The sequence below is a fragment of the Filicampus tigris genome, chromosome 10, assembly GCF_054856515.1.
Source record: "Filicampus tigris isolate MCC_2025a chromosome 10, RoL_Ftig_1.0, whole genome shotgun sequence".
Classification (NCBI taxonomy): Eukaryota; Metazoa; Chordata; class Actinopteri; order Syngnathiformes; family Syngnathidae; genus Filicampus; species Filicampus tigris.
In genome coordinates, this window is record NC_141226.1 from 3,413,680 (window position 1) to 3,435,594 (window position 21,915).

The 21,915-nt window shown below is 40.0% G+C and overlaps 1 protein-coding gene across 2 annotated transcripts; it reads left to right on the top strand.

Moving 5' to 3' along the window:
- Window positions 1-241: 241 nt before the first annotated feature.
- Window positions 242-21,512, top strand: tgs1 (trimethylguanosine synthase 1). 2 transcript variants are annotated; one of them, XM_086043771.1, is made up of 15 exons: window positions 242-426; window positions 558-625; window positions 699-820; window positions 1,310-1,394; window positions 1,912-2,019; window positions 4,902-5,417; window positions 6,511-6,634; window positions 12,149-12,235; window positions 12,311-12,467; window positions 13,150-13,456; window positions 15,707-15,853; window positions 16,186-16,332; window positions 20,166-20,382; window positions 20,618-20,736; window positions 21,138-21,512. In XM_086043771.1, the coding sequence occupies exons 1-15, from the start codon at window positions 320-322 to the stop codon at window positions 21,236-21,238; spliced, it is 2,412 nt and encodes an 803-aa protein (XP_085899897.1). In that variant the 5' UTR covers window positions 242-319; the 3' UTR covers window positions 21,239-21,512. The 2 variants fall into 2 exon arrangements, with proteins under 2 accessions (XP_085899897.1, XP_085899898.1); XM_086043772.1 differs by having other exon boundaries at window positions 20,618-20,696.
- Window positions 21,513-21,915: the final 403 nt, after the last annotated feature.

The following is a 21,915-nucleotide window of genomic DNA, read 5'->3' on the forward strand; positions in this document are numbered from 1 at the left end:
TGATGTCATGTTTCCAGAACAACTTGTTCCGCTGAATGAGACATACGAACATAAACAAATGTTGATGTACTTTCTATATAATAAAATACGAGATTGGTTATTTGGTTGAATGTGAAAAATAGGATGAAGAAAAGGTGTTGGTATACAGTCAATCAGTCTGAGCAGCATCATAACCACAGATCAGAAACGTAGAAATTGTAGAAATTTGGTTTTATTCTGAAAATTGTTGCCTGCCGGAAGTTTATGGGACATTCTCACAACGCGGAACTAGTCTTTGAATGTTGGTACGATATTGAATTGATAAAGCCTAACTTCTCTAATGATGCTGGAAAAGAACACGGTGACAGTTGTGGCGGACATATTCTTCAGCAGAAGACATACATCCGAAGAAATAATCCACTGCTGCTGCTCCAGAGCTTTTGTGCGGTCAGTGAGCTTTTCTTATGTCTATAGACATAATTGTAATTATAATTACAATATCCTGTAAACAAACGCAATTGTTACAGTGTATGAATTGGTTGGATGTATTCATAGTCTTTTTGTCTGCTCCCTCCTAGTGACCGAGAGCTATATCGGTCAGATAATAGACTTCTCTCACCTGGCCAGGCAGACGCCGTAATCCAAGGTTAACTCTCATCGTAAATGCCCATCCATGTCCTGTAGCTTTCAGTCACGTTACATCATTCCCTTGTCCGTAGAAGCGGAAAATGATGAAGAGGGGAGCTTTGAGGAAGTTGATTTTCTAGATGAAGAGGCTCAGCTGATGTCTAGCATGGGTCTGCCTCTTGCTTTTGCCAGCTCTTCCAGCCATCGTAAAAAGGTACTTTCGCTGACTGACAGTACACGTGTGAATACTGTGCCCCTCTGTTTCTAATAACATATTAACCCTTGTATACTCAGCCAGTGTTGATGGGTCTGGTGGACCCGCTAGGGTTTTGGGTTTTCAAAACAACACAATCAAAAAATTTCAGTTAAAATACTCAACAGATATTTGCTTCATCCCAATTACAAGTCATATGAACAGCAAACATTGTTAATATTTGTCCTTTACCTTTGTTAGATCACATTTATGAATCAATGTGCTACTCCTTTTTTTAAAAAAAGAAAGTTTAATAATAATCATTTTAAAAAATCCCTAACAGTGTGTTATCACCATGAGGAGAAGGTTTCTGATATGACTTGGGTCACTTTTGTTTTAAATAAAAACAACACGGTTTCCACAGACCCGTGAACACCATACAAGGGTTAATGTCATCAGAGGCATAAGTAGTTATGACAGATCTGTATTACATTTTTGATCATGTGGCAGGAGAAGACATCTACCAAACGACCAATTACTTATCAGACAGAGTATCTTGAGGAAGATGCAGAAGATTCACAGTTTACTGAAAAAGGTAGTATGTAATGGCATAATTTATTTCTTTATATATAATTTTTCAAAGCAGTAAGTCGTGACTGACTGATAACCCACACTGTTCTTGTTTCTGTTCTACAGTTCTACCTTCATCAGTAAGATGTTGGCTTGTGTGGTGTTTGGATTGTTCTCTTTAATGTAGTTTTATTCTTTAGAATATCATGAATTTATATATGTTATCTCAAGAAGACTGATAGAAAAGACATCCATAGCGTAAAAACTTTGTTGAGTTGTAACTTTGTTGGGTCATGCGCCATAATACAATTTGACTCATTTTCTTGTCCCATGATTTCAAGCAGCAAATGATAATGCTAGCAATTTGGCATGGATTTTGCACCATCATTAATTACACAAAATCAAGTCTAACAAAAGCATTGCAGGCAGGGCAGGTTTCAAAGGCCAGTTGAAATACCTTACCCTAAACTCTGACAGGCCATAAAACACTCACCGCACAAAATGCTTCCTTATGATTCAATGTGATTTATATGTTTACCAAGTTTGCACAGACAACATTGATCCTCTGGAAGAAGGACTGGACACAAAGACGCCGGGTGAAGGAAAGGAAACTCCATCTGGCAATGATGCTGGCTGGGAGACATACTGGGGTAGGACTGACGCTTAAGTACCATGTGGACAAATTTTATTCATTAAGAAAGCATGTCTAAACGTTTTGGGTCAAACGATAGCAGACACCCATTTATCCTGTCCAAAGCACAATTGTACACATTATCTGCACAACTGTAAAACAAAATCCTATTAAAATTTGATTTTAGTACAGTGGTACCTCTACTTACGAAATGAATTGGTCTGGAAGAAATTTCGTAAGTAGAACATTTTGTAAGTAGAGATGTGTTTTCCATGTAAATGCCCTAATCCGTTCAAAGCCCCCCAATATTCAGACATAAATGTTTTATAAAGCATAGAAATGTATCAAAACATGTAAGAAATACACGTTACAATTGCTCAATAAATGACAGTTGTGCATAATGTAAAAATCAAAGAATAGAGTAAAGAATAAAAATGATGGTCGTTTACCTTTTAATTGCTGTCCTCATCGCTTTTTGCCCTCTTTGGTTCATGTTCTCTCTCAGAAATGGTTTTTGCCTGCCGTTTTGTAAACAACTGACGAGGCGACGTGTCGATACATTATGGTGATATTCTTTTGGGGGTATCAACCAAACGCATCCCTTTTTCATACTTTTCTATTATCTCTTGCTTTGTATGGACAAAAAAAACGATTTTCTCCTTTTTTTCTTTTCCTCATTTCTAATTCAAGTAAAACTATCAGAACACCTCATGGCCCGAGGGGCGAATGACATGGACGCTGCATAGACATATCTATCACATATACTGTATATCTATCTACCTGTCTATCTACACACATAGACACATAGGGTAGAGGTCCCTCTTAGCCAATGGGATGCTAGGAAGATGCTAGGTAATAGCCAATGGCAGAGCAGCTATGAGTATGTTGCGTTCAGGAAACCCTGGAGCTGCGAGTAGCAGACCATACTGTATTTTTACCTTTCGTATCCTGAAATTTCTTTCGTAACAAGAGTCAATATTTTCCTGTTGAGGCGTTTCGTAACTTGAACATTTCGTATGAAGAGACGTTCGTAAGTAGAGGTACCACTGTAATCCTAAATAATACTAGTAATCCTAAATAAGTATTTTTATTGGATCTCAATGCAATATTTGATACAATTAATCATAATACTGTATACTGTTGAACAGATTGGAAACTTGGGTGGAATTAAATTGAAAAAGCCTAAAATAGTTCCGTTCCTAGGAGATATGGAGTTAGTTTGTGGCGATTGGAAGTGATGGATATGGATGGAGATGATGGAATGGCCATAACTTGCTGGGTCTCTCAAGGGTCAGTCCTTGGACCGCTTTTGTTCAGTCTGTATATGTTATCTTTGGGTCAAATGCTTCAGAACGCCAATATTGGCGTGACAGCAGTTCAATGAACGTATTTTGTCACCAAAATTTCTTTCAGATAAACCAAATCAAAACAAAACAGAGGTAATTGTTATCAGCAATAAAGAGTTTGCTGTTTGAAAACACCTGGAGTCACTGTCTTTAGAAACCAAAGGCCAAGTCCAAAATGTTGGGGTGCTGATAGACTTAGACCTGACTTTCAGTAGTTATACCAAATCAGTCACTAAAATAGCCTTTTGCCAGCTGAAAAACATATGCAGACTGAAGGGTTGCATGGCTCAAGCAGACCAAGGAAAACTTATCTGTGCTTTTATCTACAGTGGACTTAATTGTTGGAACGCTCGTCTTACTGGACTGCCTCAAAAGAGCATCAAACACTGCAGCTCATTCAGAGCGCTGCAGCTTGGGTTCTGACCACAACAAAGAGATCAGAATATAGTCCTAAAGGCTTTACACTGGCTCCCAATCAGGTGTAGACTAGATTTTAAAATTCTTCTACTGGTCTATAAATCACTGAATGGTTTGGGTCCTGAATATATTAAAGAAATGCTAATTGAATATAAACTCAGTAGGGCTCTGAGATCTGCAGATTTGGGTCAATTAGTGGAGCCCAGAGTTCAAAGTAAATACGTTGAAGCTGCAATTAGATGTTATACTGCATACAAATGGAATAAACTGCCAACAGAAATGAAGTCAGCCCCGAGTTTAAATGCTTCTAAATCCAGGTTAAAACCCTTGCTTTTTTCCCATCCCTTTGATTATAGTGGATGTCAACCCAAACATTTTTTTTCTAAGAATATGTTCTATGCAGCCCTACTAGTTAAAACAAGGCATTCTGGTAAATATTGCGTTTGTGGAAGAAGAGTTAATCCACCCATTTTCAGCCATCTTTGGGGGCGGCCATTTTGTCACATCTGTCTACTGAAAATTACGTCACAGTTGCTCAGGGCTCAGGTAACTGAGCCGTGATTGGTCATTACCTGAGCCCTGAGCATTTGTGATGTCATTTTCAGTCGACAGAAGTGACAAAATGGCCGCCCCCTGGGATGGCTAAAAACGGGTGGATTTGCTGCTTAACTCATAACTTGAAAAAAATATGTTTGGGTTGACTTCCACTTTAAGGTCTTCCAAACATTTCAAACCATTTTTTTCTTTGAGTTATTTTTGCAACCTACTCTTACTTCTTTACTTTTAGACATTTTTAAAGTTTTCTGTTGTCAATGTCAATGTTGTCAATTTTCGTAATTTTTGTAACCTACTTTTGTTTTCTCTGCTTTTCTTCTGAATGTCGTTAACTGTTATGTTTTTAAATACTTGTAGGTGTTGTGTCTTTGCTTGTGTGAAGCACATTGAATTGCCTTGTGTATGAAATGGGCTGTATAAATAAAGCTGTCTTGCCTACGTTAACATGATTTATAATGGTCTGACATCACACTCCATGGAATGTTACGCTAATGTTGTATGCCTACCACGTTGATTGGCAACATAACTAAATTGTCTTTCAGTCATGGATATCTGTTATTTTATTTGGCTCTGTCTTCTAAAGCTCAACAAGGCGAAGTGCTTCTCTGGGACAGCTGGCTGGAGAAACATGCTGATGAGTTGCAGTGTTCAGAGGATTCCCAATGTGTGACTGCCCCATGGGACGACCCCAACAAAAAGGCCACCTGGGATCAACACGCTGCAGACACGTATTATTATTATTGGGAGCAATACTCATACTGGGCAGCACAGGGCTGGACCACAGACTTATCTTGTGAGAAGAACACCTGGGAAGAAACTGCAGATGAGGGAATGGATGGAGGCATCGGGAAGCACTCAGAGGAATGGCTGGACAAAAAGATTGGTGGTGTTGAGGTTTTAAATGATCTTCTTGAAAAAAAATGCACCTTAGAGGCAAGTGGGAACATGTCAGCTGACTCTGGAATAACCAGACATTGTTCCGATACGGCCGATATCATCAAGAAACAAGCGGAAGACTGTATTTCTGAGCCCTCTGATGGGGGAAATAATGGCAAGAAATCAGATGTTTCCTCACAGCAGGATGGAACGCAACACACAGGTACTAGCTGAGTGGATGGGTTAAGTCATACTGTATTACAACATCAGACATATTGTTTCATAATGTAATGGAGCCCAAAAATATTATAGTTCTATATATCTATTTGGTGTATGTATGTATGTATATGTATGTATATGTGTATATGTATATGTATATATGTATATGTGTATATATATATATATATGTATATATATATATATATATATATGTATATATATATGTATATATATATATGTATATGTATATATATATATATATGTATATATATATATATATGTATATATATATGTATATATATATATATATGTATATATATATATATATATATATATATATATATATATACTGTATGTATATATATATATACTGTATGTATATATATATATATATACACTGTATGTATATATATATACATATACTGTATGTTTGTATATATAATATATATATATATATATACTGTATGTATGTATATATATATAATATATATATATCTATACTGTATGTATGTATATACAGTATATATATATATATATATACTGTGTGTATATATACTGTATATATATATATATATATATACTGTGTATATATACTGTATATGGTGCCAGCGGGTACTAGTTTACCCGCAAGGACAACATGAGTACAGTATACTGTCGATCTGTTCTAAAAATAGTTCACCAGTGATGGGACGCTGTGACTTACTAAGCAGAATTAAAACAGAATAAAAATGTGAATATATCTTAATAATTTATGTATTTATTCGTTTTATCTTCAAGTGGAAGTCAACCCAAAAATGTTTTTTCCAAGAATATGTTCTATGCAGGCCCATGAGTTGAAACAAGGCATTCTGATTAATGTTGCGTTTGTGGAGTATGGGTTAAGCAGCAAAATCCACCCGTCTTTAGCCATCTCAGGGGGCGGCCATTTTGTCACTTCTGTTGACTGAAAATGACATCACAGTTGCTCGGGGCTCAGATAACGACCAATCATGGCTCAGCTTCAGAAAGTAGGTGAGCTGTGATTGGTCAAATTGAGATGTAATCTGATATCAATTCACTGTACATTAGTAAGTCTGTTTGTTTGTTTATTTATTTAGATTCCCAGCAGGCTGCTGGCAGCCTTAACATACATTTGGATTCTACAAATCGGGTATCAAATGGGGAAGATGATGGTGATGATGGAAATCCCTTGAAAGGAGGACCAAGTAAAGTAAAACGAAGGTGAGTTTGAACATTTACTTTTTTTTAAAAATCTTCATCAAATAGATAAACCCTTATTCAAAAAACATACTCGGACGTATAGTGCAATTCAAATACAGCAGACAATTTTACAGGGCAAGGAAGCAGATCTGGTAATTTAAAGGGACACATGGATGAGCTTAACATTGGCACTTATATAATAGGTTTGCATGTAAAAATGACATCAGTACTAAAATGCGCACCTCAAAAGACTCTGTAGTGATTTAAGGACTTTTTTTGTGATTAGGTTTACGACCAATTTTCCCGCCCTTTTTGGCTTATGTTATGTTTTCGGTCTCAGCTGTCCACGTCACGGGAGGGAGCCAAGCGTGATAATATTGCTCGCTTTGTCAGTTCTGTTGTCTAAAACGGCGACCGATCGCCACTAAAATGCAGATGCACATTACTACTCTTGTCCACTTCAGCCTGTGAAATTATAAAAGTGTTCTGCACAATAGTTTGGATTTATTGACATAAAACATGATCTCATCATGTTCACCTCCACAAAATCAAAAATACTGTGGCGATCGCTTCTCCACTTACACAGGTTGAAGCGGACAAGAGCATGAATGCGCACACGAACCCCGACTGGTTTATATTTCGGACATTTAGCGACGCTAAACTCGTGTGAATTTTTAAAAATAGCTGGACTAAGCATGGCCGGAAGTGGATTTTAGTTCGGCCCTCATGCGTTTGACGTGGTCGCAAGGCGGCCAAATTTAATCTCAGCCTACTCGGTGAAAGGCTTCTTTTTAGGCTTCTTTCTACTCCCGCGTCGGCGCGTAGACAACTGCCGCATTGATTCGCGTGACCGACGCATTGTGCTGTTGGCGACAGATCTGTAACACATGCCACGCACCCATCAAGAATTGATGCTGCTCGGATGGGTCCATTATGTCACATGTTGCGATGACATACAGTTTCCCACACGGAGAGGAGAGAGAGGATGCAGCACGCAGCTCGTTGCTGCTGCAAAGCAAACTAGTTTGGCAATAAAATTAAATGCATAGCCTAGTCATCTCGGTCCCTTTATGGTTGTAACAGGCACGATATCCATTGTTGTCGCTGTCTTTTTGAAGCGACGTCCCCCCAACTTGGAACTTAACTGTTTCAAAACAACTTGTGTCCGGGAGTATATTAAGATGCGCGCAGCACTCAAGGATGACGCTGGCACATCAGGGTGGAGTTCATGCACTTCTTCTGGTGTCTTTCCTACTTCCGGAAATACGCCGCAGCAAATCTGCAGTGTATAGTGGTTTGCTGGTATGCTTTTATTTTGAAGGCTGTGAACAAAGGGAAGTGTGGAAAATAAATAAGTAACTTGTTGACTTCTGGCCGTCTGTTGGACCCAAATAATTATACAATACGACAAAACCAACCCCGGGGGTGGCAATGGAAGTAAGCACACGCAGTTGGGTAAGTCGTAAAGTTCTAGTGGCGCATTTTGAATCGTGTCCACAGCGGGTTCGAATAGTAAATTAGCCAGCTAATAATCCTTAAAAAGCCTCTGCCGTTAGCATCCCTCCCGCGGCGGCGTCAATCACGGACACTTTTCTTTTTTTTGGGCTGAACGGGGCGGGGGGTGATTTATGAATAAGGGCAGGGGGTCGCGGCCGGAAGGGTACCCAGGTCAAGGGTGGAGGGTCGCGGCCGGACCGGCAAAAAGGGTCAAGTGCCCAGCTCTGTTTCCAATGGAGGGTTTGGAATCGGTTACTCCCGTGACTCAGGCCGAACAAGGATAGAACGGTAGGGGGCGCGGCCATTCTCCTCATTAACAAGAGCCGTTATTCATGGAGTCCCTTATTTCCTAATTTCACCCAAATGTATTGATAAAATAGAAAATGACAACTCTTTCCAGTTTCCTGATCAAAAAACATATAGAATGAACTTGTTAGTGAAAATATGGCCATCCGGACCCACCGTACCTTTAAGTAGAAATGGATCCCAAATGTCTCATTATAATGCAGTAGAACGTCTATGTGAATTTTCTCTCAACTCAACTTTATTTATAAAGCACTTTAGAAACCAACCGCAGCAGTAATAAAATGCTGTACATAAGATCGAACGTAAAAAATAAAACACAATGAATACAATGAGTAAGAATATATACCAGTATAAAAAAAAAAAGTTTCTCATTTAAAGTATACAAGAGCAGCTCCCTTCACATTGGCATTCGGCATGCAGGAATTCTAGAGTTTTATCCCATCTTATGGCAGTAGTCTGCATTTTAGCTGTTAGTAGAAGAGAGAGAGGAACACGATTGAAGTCTCCCCTGACCTGTTTTAGGGGCGTGCATGACATCACTTGTGATAGCTGCAAGCTGAAGTTTGAATGTAAACAAGCAACTGCAATTTCCTAACAGCTGTTTCTTCGTCCGTAAAATGCTGTAGTAGTGCAAACCGTTTAGCACAATGCAAAAACAAGAATTAAAAATTAAACAACAAGCGGCGCTACTCTCCAGCAAAGCGTGTCACGGCTAAATAGTGTACTGTAAACAGTGCAAAAAAGCTTAGCGTGATGTAAATTGAACGGCTGCTGACTAGCATCTGCCTCTTTGAAGTTAAGTTCAAAGAGTTAAAAGGGAAGTCAACCCCCAAATTTTCTTGACAAGAATATGTTCTCTGCGCCTTCACTAGGCAAAACACGGCGTTCTGATTAATATTACGTTTGTGGAATATAAATTAAACAGCAAAATCCAGCTGTTTTTAGCCGGTCCTTTTGTTACTTCTGTCAACTGAATATTACATCACAGTTGCTCATGGCTCAGGTATCAACAAGGGATGTTCCGATCAGGGTTTTATGACACCGATACTGATCATGCATGAGTGAGATCGGCCGATTCCGATCACATGGAATATCTGTATATTTTTCCATTTATTTATGGTGACTGCTATTATGCAATATTATCTGAAAAAAGCAGCCATATTATTGCCGTAATTTTGACAAAAATCTTTATATATTTTCAAAAGCATGAAGAAATACAAAACCGTTGCTGGCACAAGACAACAATTACTCAGTCACAAAGATAACTGAAAAACTTGAATTTACCAGCTTTTAGTAACACAGTTTTTAACAGATCAAAATAATCAGCAGCCTCAAAGGACTTAATTATGCAAAAAGTCAAATAAATAACATGCCACCTAAACATTGCATGGTTCAGAATATAATCAAAGTAAAAAAAATAGTCAGATGCAGGCTTCACTTGAATGAACTATTCAATGAATTCCTAAATTGAAACGACTCAGGAACTTGGATTATTGTCTTGTGCATAGACAAACTATCTGGGCGTTTGTCAACGGGAAAAAAAGTCACTGTTAATCTTTTCGTGAATTATAAAATGATATAGTGGGTCTGTTGCCCACAAGTGACCTACAATCCGTCTCCCTGTGGCAATAATGCCACTTATACTGCGCTGTGACAGTAACGCATCATGCATAACAAGCTGCAGCGTGCGTGCCATACAGCCCAAACTCGGTAGCCCATTTATTATTGGTCCGAGCTCCATTTAACACTTGTAAAACTTAAAATGGATAATAGGCCTTCTTTTAGGAAACTTTCGATAGTGGAGCTTGATCAGGCAGAGCTAAGTCTGTGAAGTATTTGCGTCTCGGTAGCACGTAGAGAGGCTCGAAGTGGGCGAGCAGACGGCGGAATCCGGTGTCTTCCACCACCGAGAATGGTTGGTCATCAACTATATAACTATATATAATTTAGATTATTTTCCTGGTTATTTGCGTTGCCTTTTGCCTGTCGCGCTGAAATGGGTCAATATGGTCCAGCTGCAGCCACAAATCGGCATTCTCATTTTTTACAGAAACACCCCGTTCTGAGAACGGGAACGCCCCCTCACCTCAAGGGAGACGTCACTGGCAGGAAGACGCCTGTTCTCCAGTATTAAGTTTCCAAAACGCCTACGTTTTTTAGATACAGTTCACGTGTTAAGAGTTAGTTATAGAGTGAACTTATATAGCGTTTTAGCTTCACCATATGATGCCCAAAGCGTTTCAGAAAAGCAACTTTAAAAAACGTTTAGTGCGTATGCACAGGAGGCATGTTGTCATTTGGACCCAGGCTTAATAATGCCCACATGTCCTCCAAACATTTCATTTGGAACGTGGTTTACAGCAGGCTTGTCAAAAATATCGATACTTCGGTACTTACTCGATATTAAACATTTTGAACGGATACAATACTAGCTTGCTGTGGCATCGATATTACCGATACCAAACCACTGACTTCGATACCAACAGCGCTTTGCCAAGTCTGCTCCTAATGGTCTGCTGCCCCCGCGCACACTGCCGAAGCCTGCCCCGTGCGCCCCTCCCTCCCTGCTCTGCCGAGTGCAGACTGCTCGTCGACTCCCTAGTTAGCCGCACGGAAAAGCTACGAACGAAGTACGACCAATTAAAAAAAAAAAAAAGTAAAAAAATTGTGCGCGCGCCTGCCGCCGAAGCTGCGTCGCAATAGCACGGAAGCTCGCCCCCACTCGAGCTGCCGTGGTCCTCTCGGGCAACACCCCCCATGCCCTTTGGGCAGTAGGCGGGGGATACCCTGAATTGGTTGCCAGCCAATCGCAGGGCACACAGAGACAAACATCCACACTCACAATCACACCTAGGGGCAATTTAGAGAGTCCAATCAACTTACCATGCATGTTTTTGGAATGTGGGAGGAAACCGGAGTACCCGGAGAAAACCCACGCAGGCACGGGGAGAACATGCAAACTCCACACAGGGAGGCCAGAGCCGGGATCGAACCCACGATCTCTGAACTGTGAGGCGGACGTGCTAACCAGTCGACCACCGTGCCACCCATCAATAATCCACTCACACACAAACCATATGCAAAGTATACAGTGGTATGCCATACAATTTAAAAGGGCAAGTACTTATTTCTTGAATTTAGACAGTATTTTTTGCAGTGTAGCTGAGCGTAGCAGGAGTTGAGGTGTCAAACCAAACCAGCTGTGCTTTAGTTTATGCATAGCAGTGGTAGTGGCAGTGCTTTCTGCACCCATGTTTGCAAGCATACATCACAAATCCTGAAAGTAAAAAATAAAATAAATAAATACAGGCTTTAACAAATGGTGTAAACACATACTGACAAATGTTATGGTGGTTGGCGGTTGCAACATGGCTGTGAGCTGCAAAGCATGCACGCCTTTGATCAAATATTCCGATCACGTAATTTTTCACGAAAATCAGCCGATCATGATCGGTGCCCGATCGATCGGAGCATCCCTAGTAACAACCAATCATGGCTCACCTGTTTTCTGAAGCTGAGCCATGATTGGTCGTTTATCTGAGCCCTGAGGGTCTGTGATGTCATTAATAATAATGCTGTGTTTAGACCAGTGGGACTGCATAGAACATACTGTATTATTGCAAAGAACATTTTGGTGTTGGGTTCCTTTTTAAACTCTTTGAACTTACTATATCATTTACTATCGCATAGTGTAAAAATAACTTGAGTGATTTCTTTTCTTTTTGTCCACAGTCATGAATTTGACGTGGAGGAGAACCCACATTTAACATGTGATGAAGCCTGGAGCAGACTTGGCCTCAAACACAATCCGGAATCACCGTTAGTTTTAGTCCATCACATTAAATATCATCATATGCATGTAAAAAAAATAATAAAATTTTACCTGTTCCTCAGATTCGACAGTGTTTTTAACTTTAAAGACAGTTTGGGTCTAAAGCGTCAGAGGCGGTGGTGCTCTAAGAGAACTGGCAGCAGCGTGAACAAACACATCAGATTCACTGAGACAGATGAAGATGGAACACAGCCGCAGTGTAGCAACACCCTCCAAAAGGTATGCACCTGTGTTTAAACTCATCCCTGTTAAAATACCATATTTATGTTTAAAAAAACTTTTTCTTAATCATGTGACTACTGTGGTTCATTTGGTCAAGTGAAAGCACTGTCATGTGAACCTTGGTGCGCACCGAACACTGATTAAAAGAGGTGATCTTGAACCGGTTGCCACCAAACTCCGGTGTTGTTCACAACACTTGAGCTGAAATATGAACGCTGCGCCGATCAGAGTTAAACAACCACAAGAGCAAGCAGTAAACAAAAATACTTAACGGTAAAAATCAACAAATGTTTTAGAAGCGCCGTTTCTCTCAGACTCTTGCCTCGGTGTGAGTTGGTAGTGTTGCACGGATACAGAAGCCAGCCTGTGCTTTTTAAAAGACCTCTGCTGATAGACGTGGCCAAATATGAACCTATTCAAACCAGCAGGCAACATTGCCGCAGCATATCGTCACATAATCAGTCACATTCAAAGTAACAATCAGGTCTTCGTTTTTTTGTTTGTTTTTTATTGCGCAACCTTTTTTCCGACGTTAAAGATGTAGGTGTTTTACCTTTGTAAATTTCTTTCAGACATCATCGAATCGAATGGCCATTTGAAATAGAGACAATTTGGAGGAAAAAAAACGGTTTGAAGAAAAGGAACTAAAAAATAAGAGTGTGCTGGCTTTGTTTTACAGGTTCAGAACTTCCTTGAAAAGATTCAGAGTGAGGCACATAGGACTCAAAACGAGCAAGAACAACATGAACAAAGAAGCACGCGCTCTGAGGAGAAGCCTCCTACTTCAGGTTCAACAGCGAAAAATGATGTCGGTCATGAGGAGAATATTGCGCATGGCAGTAGTAGATCGATTGAAGAGGAGAGTCCCGGTTTGCTGGACGCTGAGGATATCTCGCAGTGCTGTCTGAGGGAGGAGCCCAATAGGCGGCTTGAATGTCTGGAAGTCCCAGACTTTCTCTTGCCCGACAGACCTGCAGCCAATGGTGGTGAGTACAGAACCAAATTGAATTGGTGAATAAAAATATCTCAGTAAGATGAAGAATGAAGATTTTGCGCAGGGGTCGGCAACCTTTCAGAGTTTACTCAAAGACACATTAGGGTGGTCTCACTCAGAAAAACAAATCTCTAGGATCCACAAAATCTTTTTGATATCAAAAGTTAGAATACAATAACATAAGTGTATCACCTATATAGTATCATATTGTTTTTTTTTTTTTACCTGTTTTCATAAAAAAAAAATCGTTGATGCATCTATGAAATGAATGAGCTGTTACAGAGAATTTGCAGTTTTATTTCTGTAACAAAATCATTTTGAACATTTGGTTGAAGCTCGTGGCAGCTGCTGGTCTTTGAAAGTACCCTGGCCAATGACTAATGACGGACCAGCAAAATTTGGTAAAATGCCCACATCTGTATACTTATAATCCACCTGCAGCCAGAGGTGTCAAAACGTTTATTACTCACGTAGAAATATAGATATTGGGATTTAAAGAGACTTTAGTAGAAGTTGAAGTATCAACTCCAGCTTTTTACTCAAGTGAAAGTATAAAAGTAGTGGTTCCAAAACTGTTCCAAGTACAAAAGTAAGTGGGTGGCGGTTAGTTTGATGCCCAGCTAGTATTGCATATAACAGAGCTGGGCATTTTACCAAAAAATTGTGTTCCGTCTATCTGCCTTTTTGTCTGGCCGGAAAAAAAATAGTAATCGCCTATAGGCCGATCCGTCTATGATTTTAAACGGGTTTCTGTTAGCGTTTTCCGACCACAAACGCGGACAAACTACCATCGCGCACCGCAGAGGGTACAAGTTTGTAGGGTGTCCCAATTCTGCAAGTGCTCTGTCGCCCCACCCCCTTTGCACCCTTGTTTCGCACTTCGGCAGAGTCCGCATCCATGGCCCCTAAAGTGAAGCCACAATTCGTTGCGGATTTTCCCAAAATAGTGCGAAACTGACGACATTCGGTGGAATTCCTGAGATGTGCCGAAAAAAATGTCTCTTTGAGTGTAAACATCCAATTATTACAAGGTTTATCATATGTATAAGTGTAACTACAATCGATGTTTTAAAGTCAGCGCTTATCCGTTATCGATTACCTACGTATTTTGTCCTAGTGTAGATACCGTACCTGGCAACCTTCCGCGCATGCGCCGCATATCGTGCAGGAGCTGCAAATAGTCCAAATAATGGAGCCATAGCTCCCATTGACTGGAAGACCGAACCCGAGTTTTACTTAACTACTTTACTGAAGTTTTAATATAATTTTAAACAGCAAAATTGCCAAAACAACAACCCGTGCCCCCCAGCTCGCTGACGCAGGGGCATAAGACGATCACGTCACATGCAATGTCCCAATTCTGCAATTTTTGTACACTTGTAACCTGCGCCCTTGAACCCTTCGTGCACTTCAACTACTACACTTCAGCGAAGACCGTAGGGTGTAAGTGTGGGTGGTTGCAGTGACTACCAGACTTCCCCCCAAAATAATAACATAATGCAAAAATAATAGTCAATTAAAATATATATTTTACCTGGTTAATGTGATTTTTGCTTCTGAACGACAGTGTACATGAGCGTTGGTGTTGCGGCACATCAGGGCTGTAAAACATCACCTTCATCTTCATACTCACATGATTGTAATGTCTGTCAGATTATGTCAGCTGTGTTTTTGTATTTAATATATTTAATGTGGGGTGTAGCATTGGACGTTCTGTTTTCTTTAGGAACTTTTCTTTTCTTGGCTTTACCTGTGGTTTACTTACCGGCAGGCGAAGAGCTCAACATATCTTGGTATCAGGTCTGTCAAATCAGCCGCTGTCACGCATATTTGGAGCGACTAAATAAATAAATAAATAAGTAAATAAAAAACGTTTTGTTTTGATGTTACAAGACCATGATAATGATCCAAATTAGAATTACATTTTAAAAACAACTTGACATTACACAGTGATTATTTTCTAAGGTCACAGCTCAAAGAGCCGCATGCAGCTCTGGAGATGCAGCTTGATGAACCCCGATTTGGTGGGAATTTAAGAGGTCTTGCCCAACCATTGATGGATTAATTACACAATTCGCATTTGAAAATATTGGGGGAACAACAGCACCACGTAAAGCTTTGGTTTAGATTGTACACACATATGTAAACCAGAGTTGGTTCAGAGTAGGGCATCATGATTGTATATTTGTGTATTGTTAATGATGCAAACCCAATTCTGATTGTGTGTTTCTGAATGTGCAAGATGCAAAGAAGCCAAAAAAGAAGAGTAAGCGATGGAAGAAGCAGCAGATACCGGCAGACATGGCAGCAGAACCAGGCCTGGCCAAATACTGGGCTCAGCGCTACAGACTCTTCTCTCGCTTTGACGAAGGAATCAAACTGGACAGAGGTCTTTAAAACTGATCTTAAAACACATTTTTATTCTTTGGCTTTCGATTCAGCACAAGATTCGGCATAGTTCAAGTGTTTTATTGTGTTTGTTATTTTTTGGTTTAACTGTCTTTGTTTTTATATGCCTGATTTTTATTTTATGTACAGCACTTTGTATGCAGCTGTGGTTGTTCTTAAAGTCTCTATGAGTAAAGTTAAGTTGAGGTTGGTGTGGACATGTCTGCAGCATCAGGGAAAGCAAAGAGACGAAGGGTGTTTCGGGTTTACCACTGATTGTGAGCTTTTGCACCCTTTCCATTTCCAGCAACTTAACATTATTACATGTTTCAGAGGGCTGGTTCTCTGTGACACCAGAGAGGATTGCCGAGCACATCGCCCTCAGAGTGGAGTCCAGCTTTTCCAACACTCAGCTGATCATTGATGCCTTCTGTGGAGTAGGAGGAAACGCCATCCAATTTGCACTCACTGGGAAAAGAGGTAAAAATCTTCTATTATCATATATACAGTGAGCACTGTATATTATAGTAGAGTGACACAATGCAGTTTTGCCTTAACCATATTGAATTTGAAACTGTCAAATTTCTGATCTCAATCCAGGGGATCATTTTTTGGAGACTCGGAAATAACTGGACAAACTATTACCAAGCTGCCGAGAAGCTGTCTTAAGCCCCTATCCCACTGAGGGGCAAACATTTGCGACTATTAGCCAAAGTGGCAAAATGCGCAAATTTTCGCCGACGGTTTTAGTGTTTTTTATTGTCGTATGGAAATTTTGAGCATGTTCAAAATTCAGAAACCAACACGTCCAAAACCGCATTTGGCATCTTGTTTTCCTGAGTTGGTCTCTGGTTTTGCAGCTCGGTGAACGATATTACGACGTGCCATATGTAACAACCAATCAACCAATTTTTGTCTTCAAAAAAAAAAAAGCACATTCACATTAGCACTGTTTGCTAGGATACCAAACAGGAAGTAGTACGTGCCTTTTCTCGCTGGTTTGGGAAAAAAAGTTGTTCTTTGGAAGTCCTCGCTTTGGCTATAATGCGGGGCAGGAGTTGTTGTAGATTGGGGAAAAAAGGCGAATAAAGAACGACGGAAGTGTACCACGCTGCAAACAGATGACGAATAACGTACGCTCAATTTTTAGTAAAATCCCCAGCTCTGACAATTAGTGGGTCGACCGCACTCTGCTAAGTGCAGTGTGAAAAGGCCTTGAAAGCGAGACCTAGCTGTCTGGAAGCTGTGACGGCACCGCCATGCTGCACAAGCTAACACTTGGATCCTTCGATTTGTTCCACCAACTGAATGGCACCGTCGATTTGTTCTACCAACTGAATAAAGGCTTTCGATCACTCCCTTTTACATCGAGCCATGCCAAGCTCCATTTGTTTCTCACACCTTTTTCCAGTGGAGATGCCTTCTCACCATGTTTAATGATTTTTCGTTCCACTTTTGAAGATGTGCGGGTCATGTGTCTGGATTTTTCATTGCGCTATTTCAAGACAAGACCTGCCCTACTCTGCCTCTGATTGGCGAGTGGCTGTTAATTTGACTTATACTATTGGTGTATTTACTCTTTTTACTATCGGTGGATTAAGTATTTTCATTAGTTTTGGTTTGGCAAGACAAACATATATGACGGGTTTTGTACCAAAATATCTTAGGCCGTAAATCCGGCATAGTACCGTAGTACTTTAAGCCATGTGTATTTAAAACAACCACATAGGCACACGGGCCTATGGATTGATACCCACAGTCCACACACTACAGGCTAGACTCACTGGCATATGTTCTTCATCCTCTGCGAAGAATGACTAATAGGTATTACTCTTGTACTTGAAGCTGAAAGAGGAGCCGAGTGTCCATGCACAGTACAATGCATCCGAAAGTACTCATAGGTTTGAATTTTTCCACATTTTGTTATGCCACAGCATCATTCCAAAAGGGAATGATTTTTTCCCCCTCAAAATTCTTCACACAACACCCCATAATGGCAATGTGAAAAAAGTATTTTTGAAATGTTTGCAAAGTTACTAAAAATAACTGAATATATCGCATGCACATAAGTGTTCACAGCCTTTGCCAAAAGCTCAAAATTTAGCTCAGGCACATCATCCTTAAAGTGGAAGTCAACGCAAACATTTTTTTTCAAGAATATGTTCCGTGCAAGCCCACTAGTTGAAACTGGGCATTCTGATAAATATTGCGTTTGTGGAATAAGTGTTAATCCACTCGTTTTTAGCCATCTCAGGGGGCGGCCTTTTTGCCTACTATTGACTAAAAATGACATCACAACTGCTCACAACGACCAATCACGGCTCAGATTCAGAAAACAGGTCAGCCGTGATTGGTCGTTGTGAGCAGTTGTGATGTCATTTTTAGTCGACAGAAGACAAAATGACTGCCCCCAGAGATGGCTAAAAATGAGTTCATTTGGCTGCTTAACTTATATTCCACAAACACAAAATTAATCAGAATGCTGTATTTCAACTAGTGGGCCTGCTGGGAACATATTCTTGAAAAAAAATGTTTTGGTTGACTACCGCTTTAAGAGGTTCCTACATCTTAAGTGCAGTCCACCTGTGGTAAGTGCAGTTGATTTGGAAAGGCACACACCTCTATATATAAAGTCCCACAGGTGACAGTGCGTGTCGGAGCACAATCCAAGCATGAAGTTAAAGGAATTGTCTGTAAACCTCTGAGACAGGATTGTCTCAAGCCACACACCCGGGCAAGGGTACAGAAAAAAAATCTGCTGCTTTGAAGGCTCCAATGAGCATATGATGAGTTTCCTCCATCATCCGTAAATGGAAGAAGTTGCGAACCACCAGGACTCTTCCTAGAGCTGGCTGCCTGCCTAAACCAAGCAATTGGGGGAGAAGGGCCTTAGTCACGGAGGTGACCAAGAACCCAATGGTCACACAGTCGGAGCTCCAACTGTCCTCTGTGGAGAGAGGAGAACTTTCCAGAAGAGTCACCATCCCTGCAGCACTCCACCAACAGGCCTATAATAGTGTCCAAATGGAAGGCATTCCTTAGTAAAAGCCACATGGTTGCCTGCCTGTTGTTTACCAAAAGGCACCTGAAGGACTCTCAGACCATGAGAAATAACATTGTGTGGTCTGATGAGACAAAGAATGAACTTTTTGACATACGTGCCAGGTGTCATGTTTGGAGGAAACCAGGCACCGCTCATCACCTGACCAATACCATCTCTAAGAGGAATGGGCAAAACTGCCTAAAGATAGGTGTGCCAAGCTTGTGGCATCATATTCAAAAGACTTAAGGCTGTAAATACTTCCAAAGGTTCATCAACTAAGTATTGACAGTCTGTGAATGTTTACGTACATGTGATGTCTTAATTGTTGGGTTTTTTATACATTTGCAAAAATTTAAATAAATTAAAAATAATGTTGTCATTTTGGGGTGTTATATCTAGATTTTGAGGGGAATAGATGGGTTCATTCCATTTTGGGAAGAGGCTGCAACATAAAATGTGGAAAAAAATGAAAGGTTGTGAATACTTTCTGCATGTACTGTACATTCGTATGTCTTGTACTGACGCCTAGTGGCCAAGGCACACACCAGAATAAACAGCACAATGTGCATTTAACGAGGACGTGTTACAAAAACTGTTAAATTGAATCATTCATTTATTATCCAAACCACTTATCCTCAAATTCACAGATTTTTATTTATTTTTTGCAGATTATGGCTGTGAAATAGGTAGTTTTCTTTTTTTTTTTTTTTTCAATTGTCTTATATAAGTCTTAAATCTGCAACCTGTAGGAACCCTGTTTTATGACTTGACTTAAGCCTTGCTTGAACCAAGTAATGACTTGCTTGAAATTTGGTGGCAACTCAACTTGATATATTTTTTCCCCACACTGACTTGGGAGGTCTACCTGGAAAAAGGAAATGTTTCAACACTCACTGAAGAGTACTGAACTTTGTGAAAACCACAATCTATCTTTTCCTTGAAGAATGTTATAGATTTTAGCCTTGATTCCAAATTGGCGCAGCTAAATGGTGAAATGAGACTTTGTCCCTCCCAATAGTAATTTACCAGTATTTGGCCTTGGCTATCAAGCAAATTGTTCGGACCACACACTCGGAATGCAAACATATATGCGTTGACCTCCAAGATGGTGGCCACGGGTGGGTTTTTGGCCAGAGGTACGGGACTTTACAGGAAGACTGTTGATACTTTTTCTCTGTTTGCTGTATGAGATTGTCCAGGAATCTTAAATATATGAAATGAAAATGATTCTTATACGCACATGTGCTCACGTCCTGTGTTTTACTCTCAGTCCTAGCTGTTGATATTGACCCAGTACGTCTGGACTTGGCGCGCCACAATGCTGCGGTTTATGGCGTCGCCCATCAAATCGAGTTCCTGCAAGGGGACTTCCTTCAGCTGGCGCCTCGTCTCTGTGGTGACGTTGTCTTCTTGTCACCCCCCTGGGGAGGACCAGATTACCTGACTGCTGAGGTGTTTGACATTAAGACCATGATGGACCCAGATGGATATCCTTTTATGTTTGGGTAGTGGATATGTACAAGCAGAATCAAATCAGAGTCTCACAGAATCAAATCAAATCTAAACCTGAACCGATCTTGAGTCTTATTGCACCCCATGGTTTTGAGATACGCATCCAATTGTCATTTATTGGAGAAATGCTCACCCTTAGTGAGTAGTATGAAGCAGGTCGGGTGAATTTATGAAATGATTGTATTGCTTTCTATCCTTAACTGTAGTCACATTTCAGATTTTCCATCTTGCCAAACTAATATCAGACAACATTGTGTACTTCCTGCCTCGCAATGCAGACATGGACCAGGTCAGAATCTTCACCGTCTTAAAATGTGTGGACGTATCAGGTGCACAAAAGTAGAATACCGTCTTTGTACTTTTTCACTGTGTATTTTTGAAAAAGCCTCCTGGATATGGAGATGCTATTGCTATCTAATCAAGTATTTACCGCCTAAAGCATTGGGTAGCAGTAAAATAGTGTGATACTGATTTGATATGTTGTGATATATGAAACAATCTGTACAACGATAATGATGTGATGGTAATGTTTTGTTTGACTCTACTAGAGATGTATTAATACAAACAATTTGTTTATTATTGTAGTTGTAATGCAACTGCATTGTATTACAGTATAATAAAGTATACTGTAAATAAGCTAAATATCTACCTTGCAAATGTGAACTACAGTATATTGCTTGGAGCTTGCGACAGCACCTATAATAGGGTGTTTCTGTCAATTTTTTCACAGATTGCTTCCCTGGCTGGTCCAGGAGGAAAAGTGGAGGTCGAGCAGAATTTCCTCAACAACAAGCTGAAGACCATAACTGCTTACTTTGGCAGTTTGATTAAGTCTGACACCTAAAAACTGCAGCAAATGCTCAATCCACTAAATGATTATGATTTCTGTTTAAGTTCTTCATTGGCACTGGAGTACATACAGTAAAAGTGCTTGAGTAACTTTTTTTTGGGTACTTTTTAATCAGGAAGTCTGTCTTGTGCCCGTAAACACAGTACACCACATTTTAATGATTGTTTTTTTAATAAAACCTTGCCATTTGCAATGCATTCTTTTAATCATTTTTTTACTTTGTATAATGAGCCAATAAACATCTTTTTAAAAATTTTTTTTAGTTTGTATGTTTTTGTCCCCGTATAAGCTGTTGGACAGGTAAACTTTTTAATCGTCCATTTTAAAACCTGCAACATTTTCAGTTTCAGAAAACTATCCCTGTGGGGGTAAAAGGAGAAGAAGAGTGACACAAATAAATACACTAGGGTAAGGATAAGTAAGGTATTCATTAAAATGTATATGTAGTACAAGTGCAGTCACGGCCAAAAACATTGGGACGCATATGCTTCTGTCAGATATTGCACCACTTGTCCCTGAAAATTGTTGCAAAAATAAATGCTTTGGTATTCACATTTATTTCTTTTGTTTGCATTGGAACAACACAAAAAAAAATCTGATCATTCCAGACAGAACTCCAAAAAACAGACTGGAGAAAAATTGTCACCCTCAATTTGAT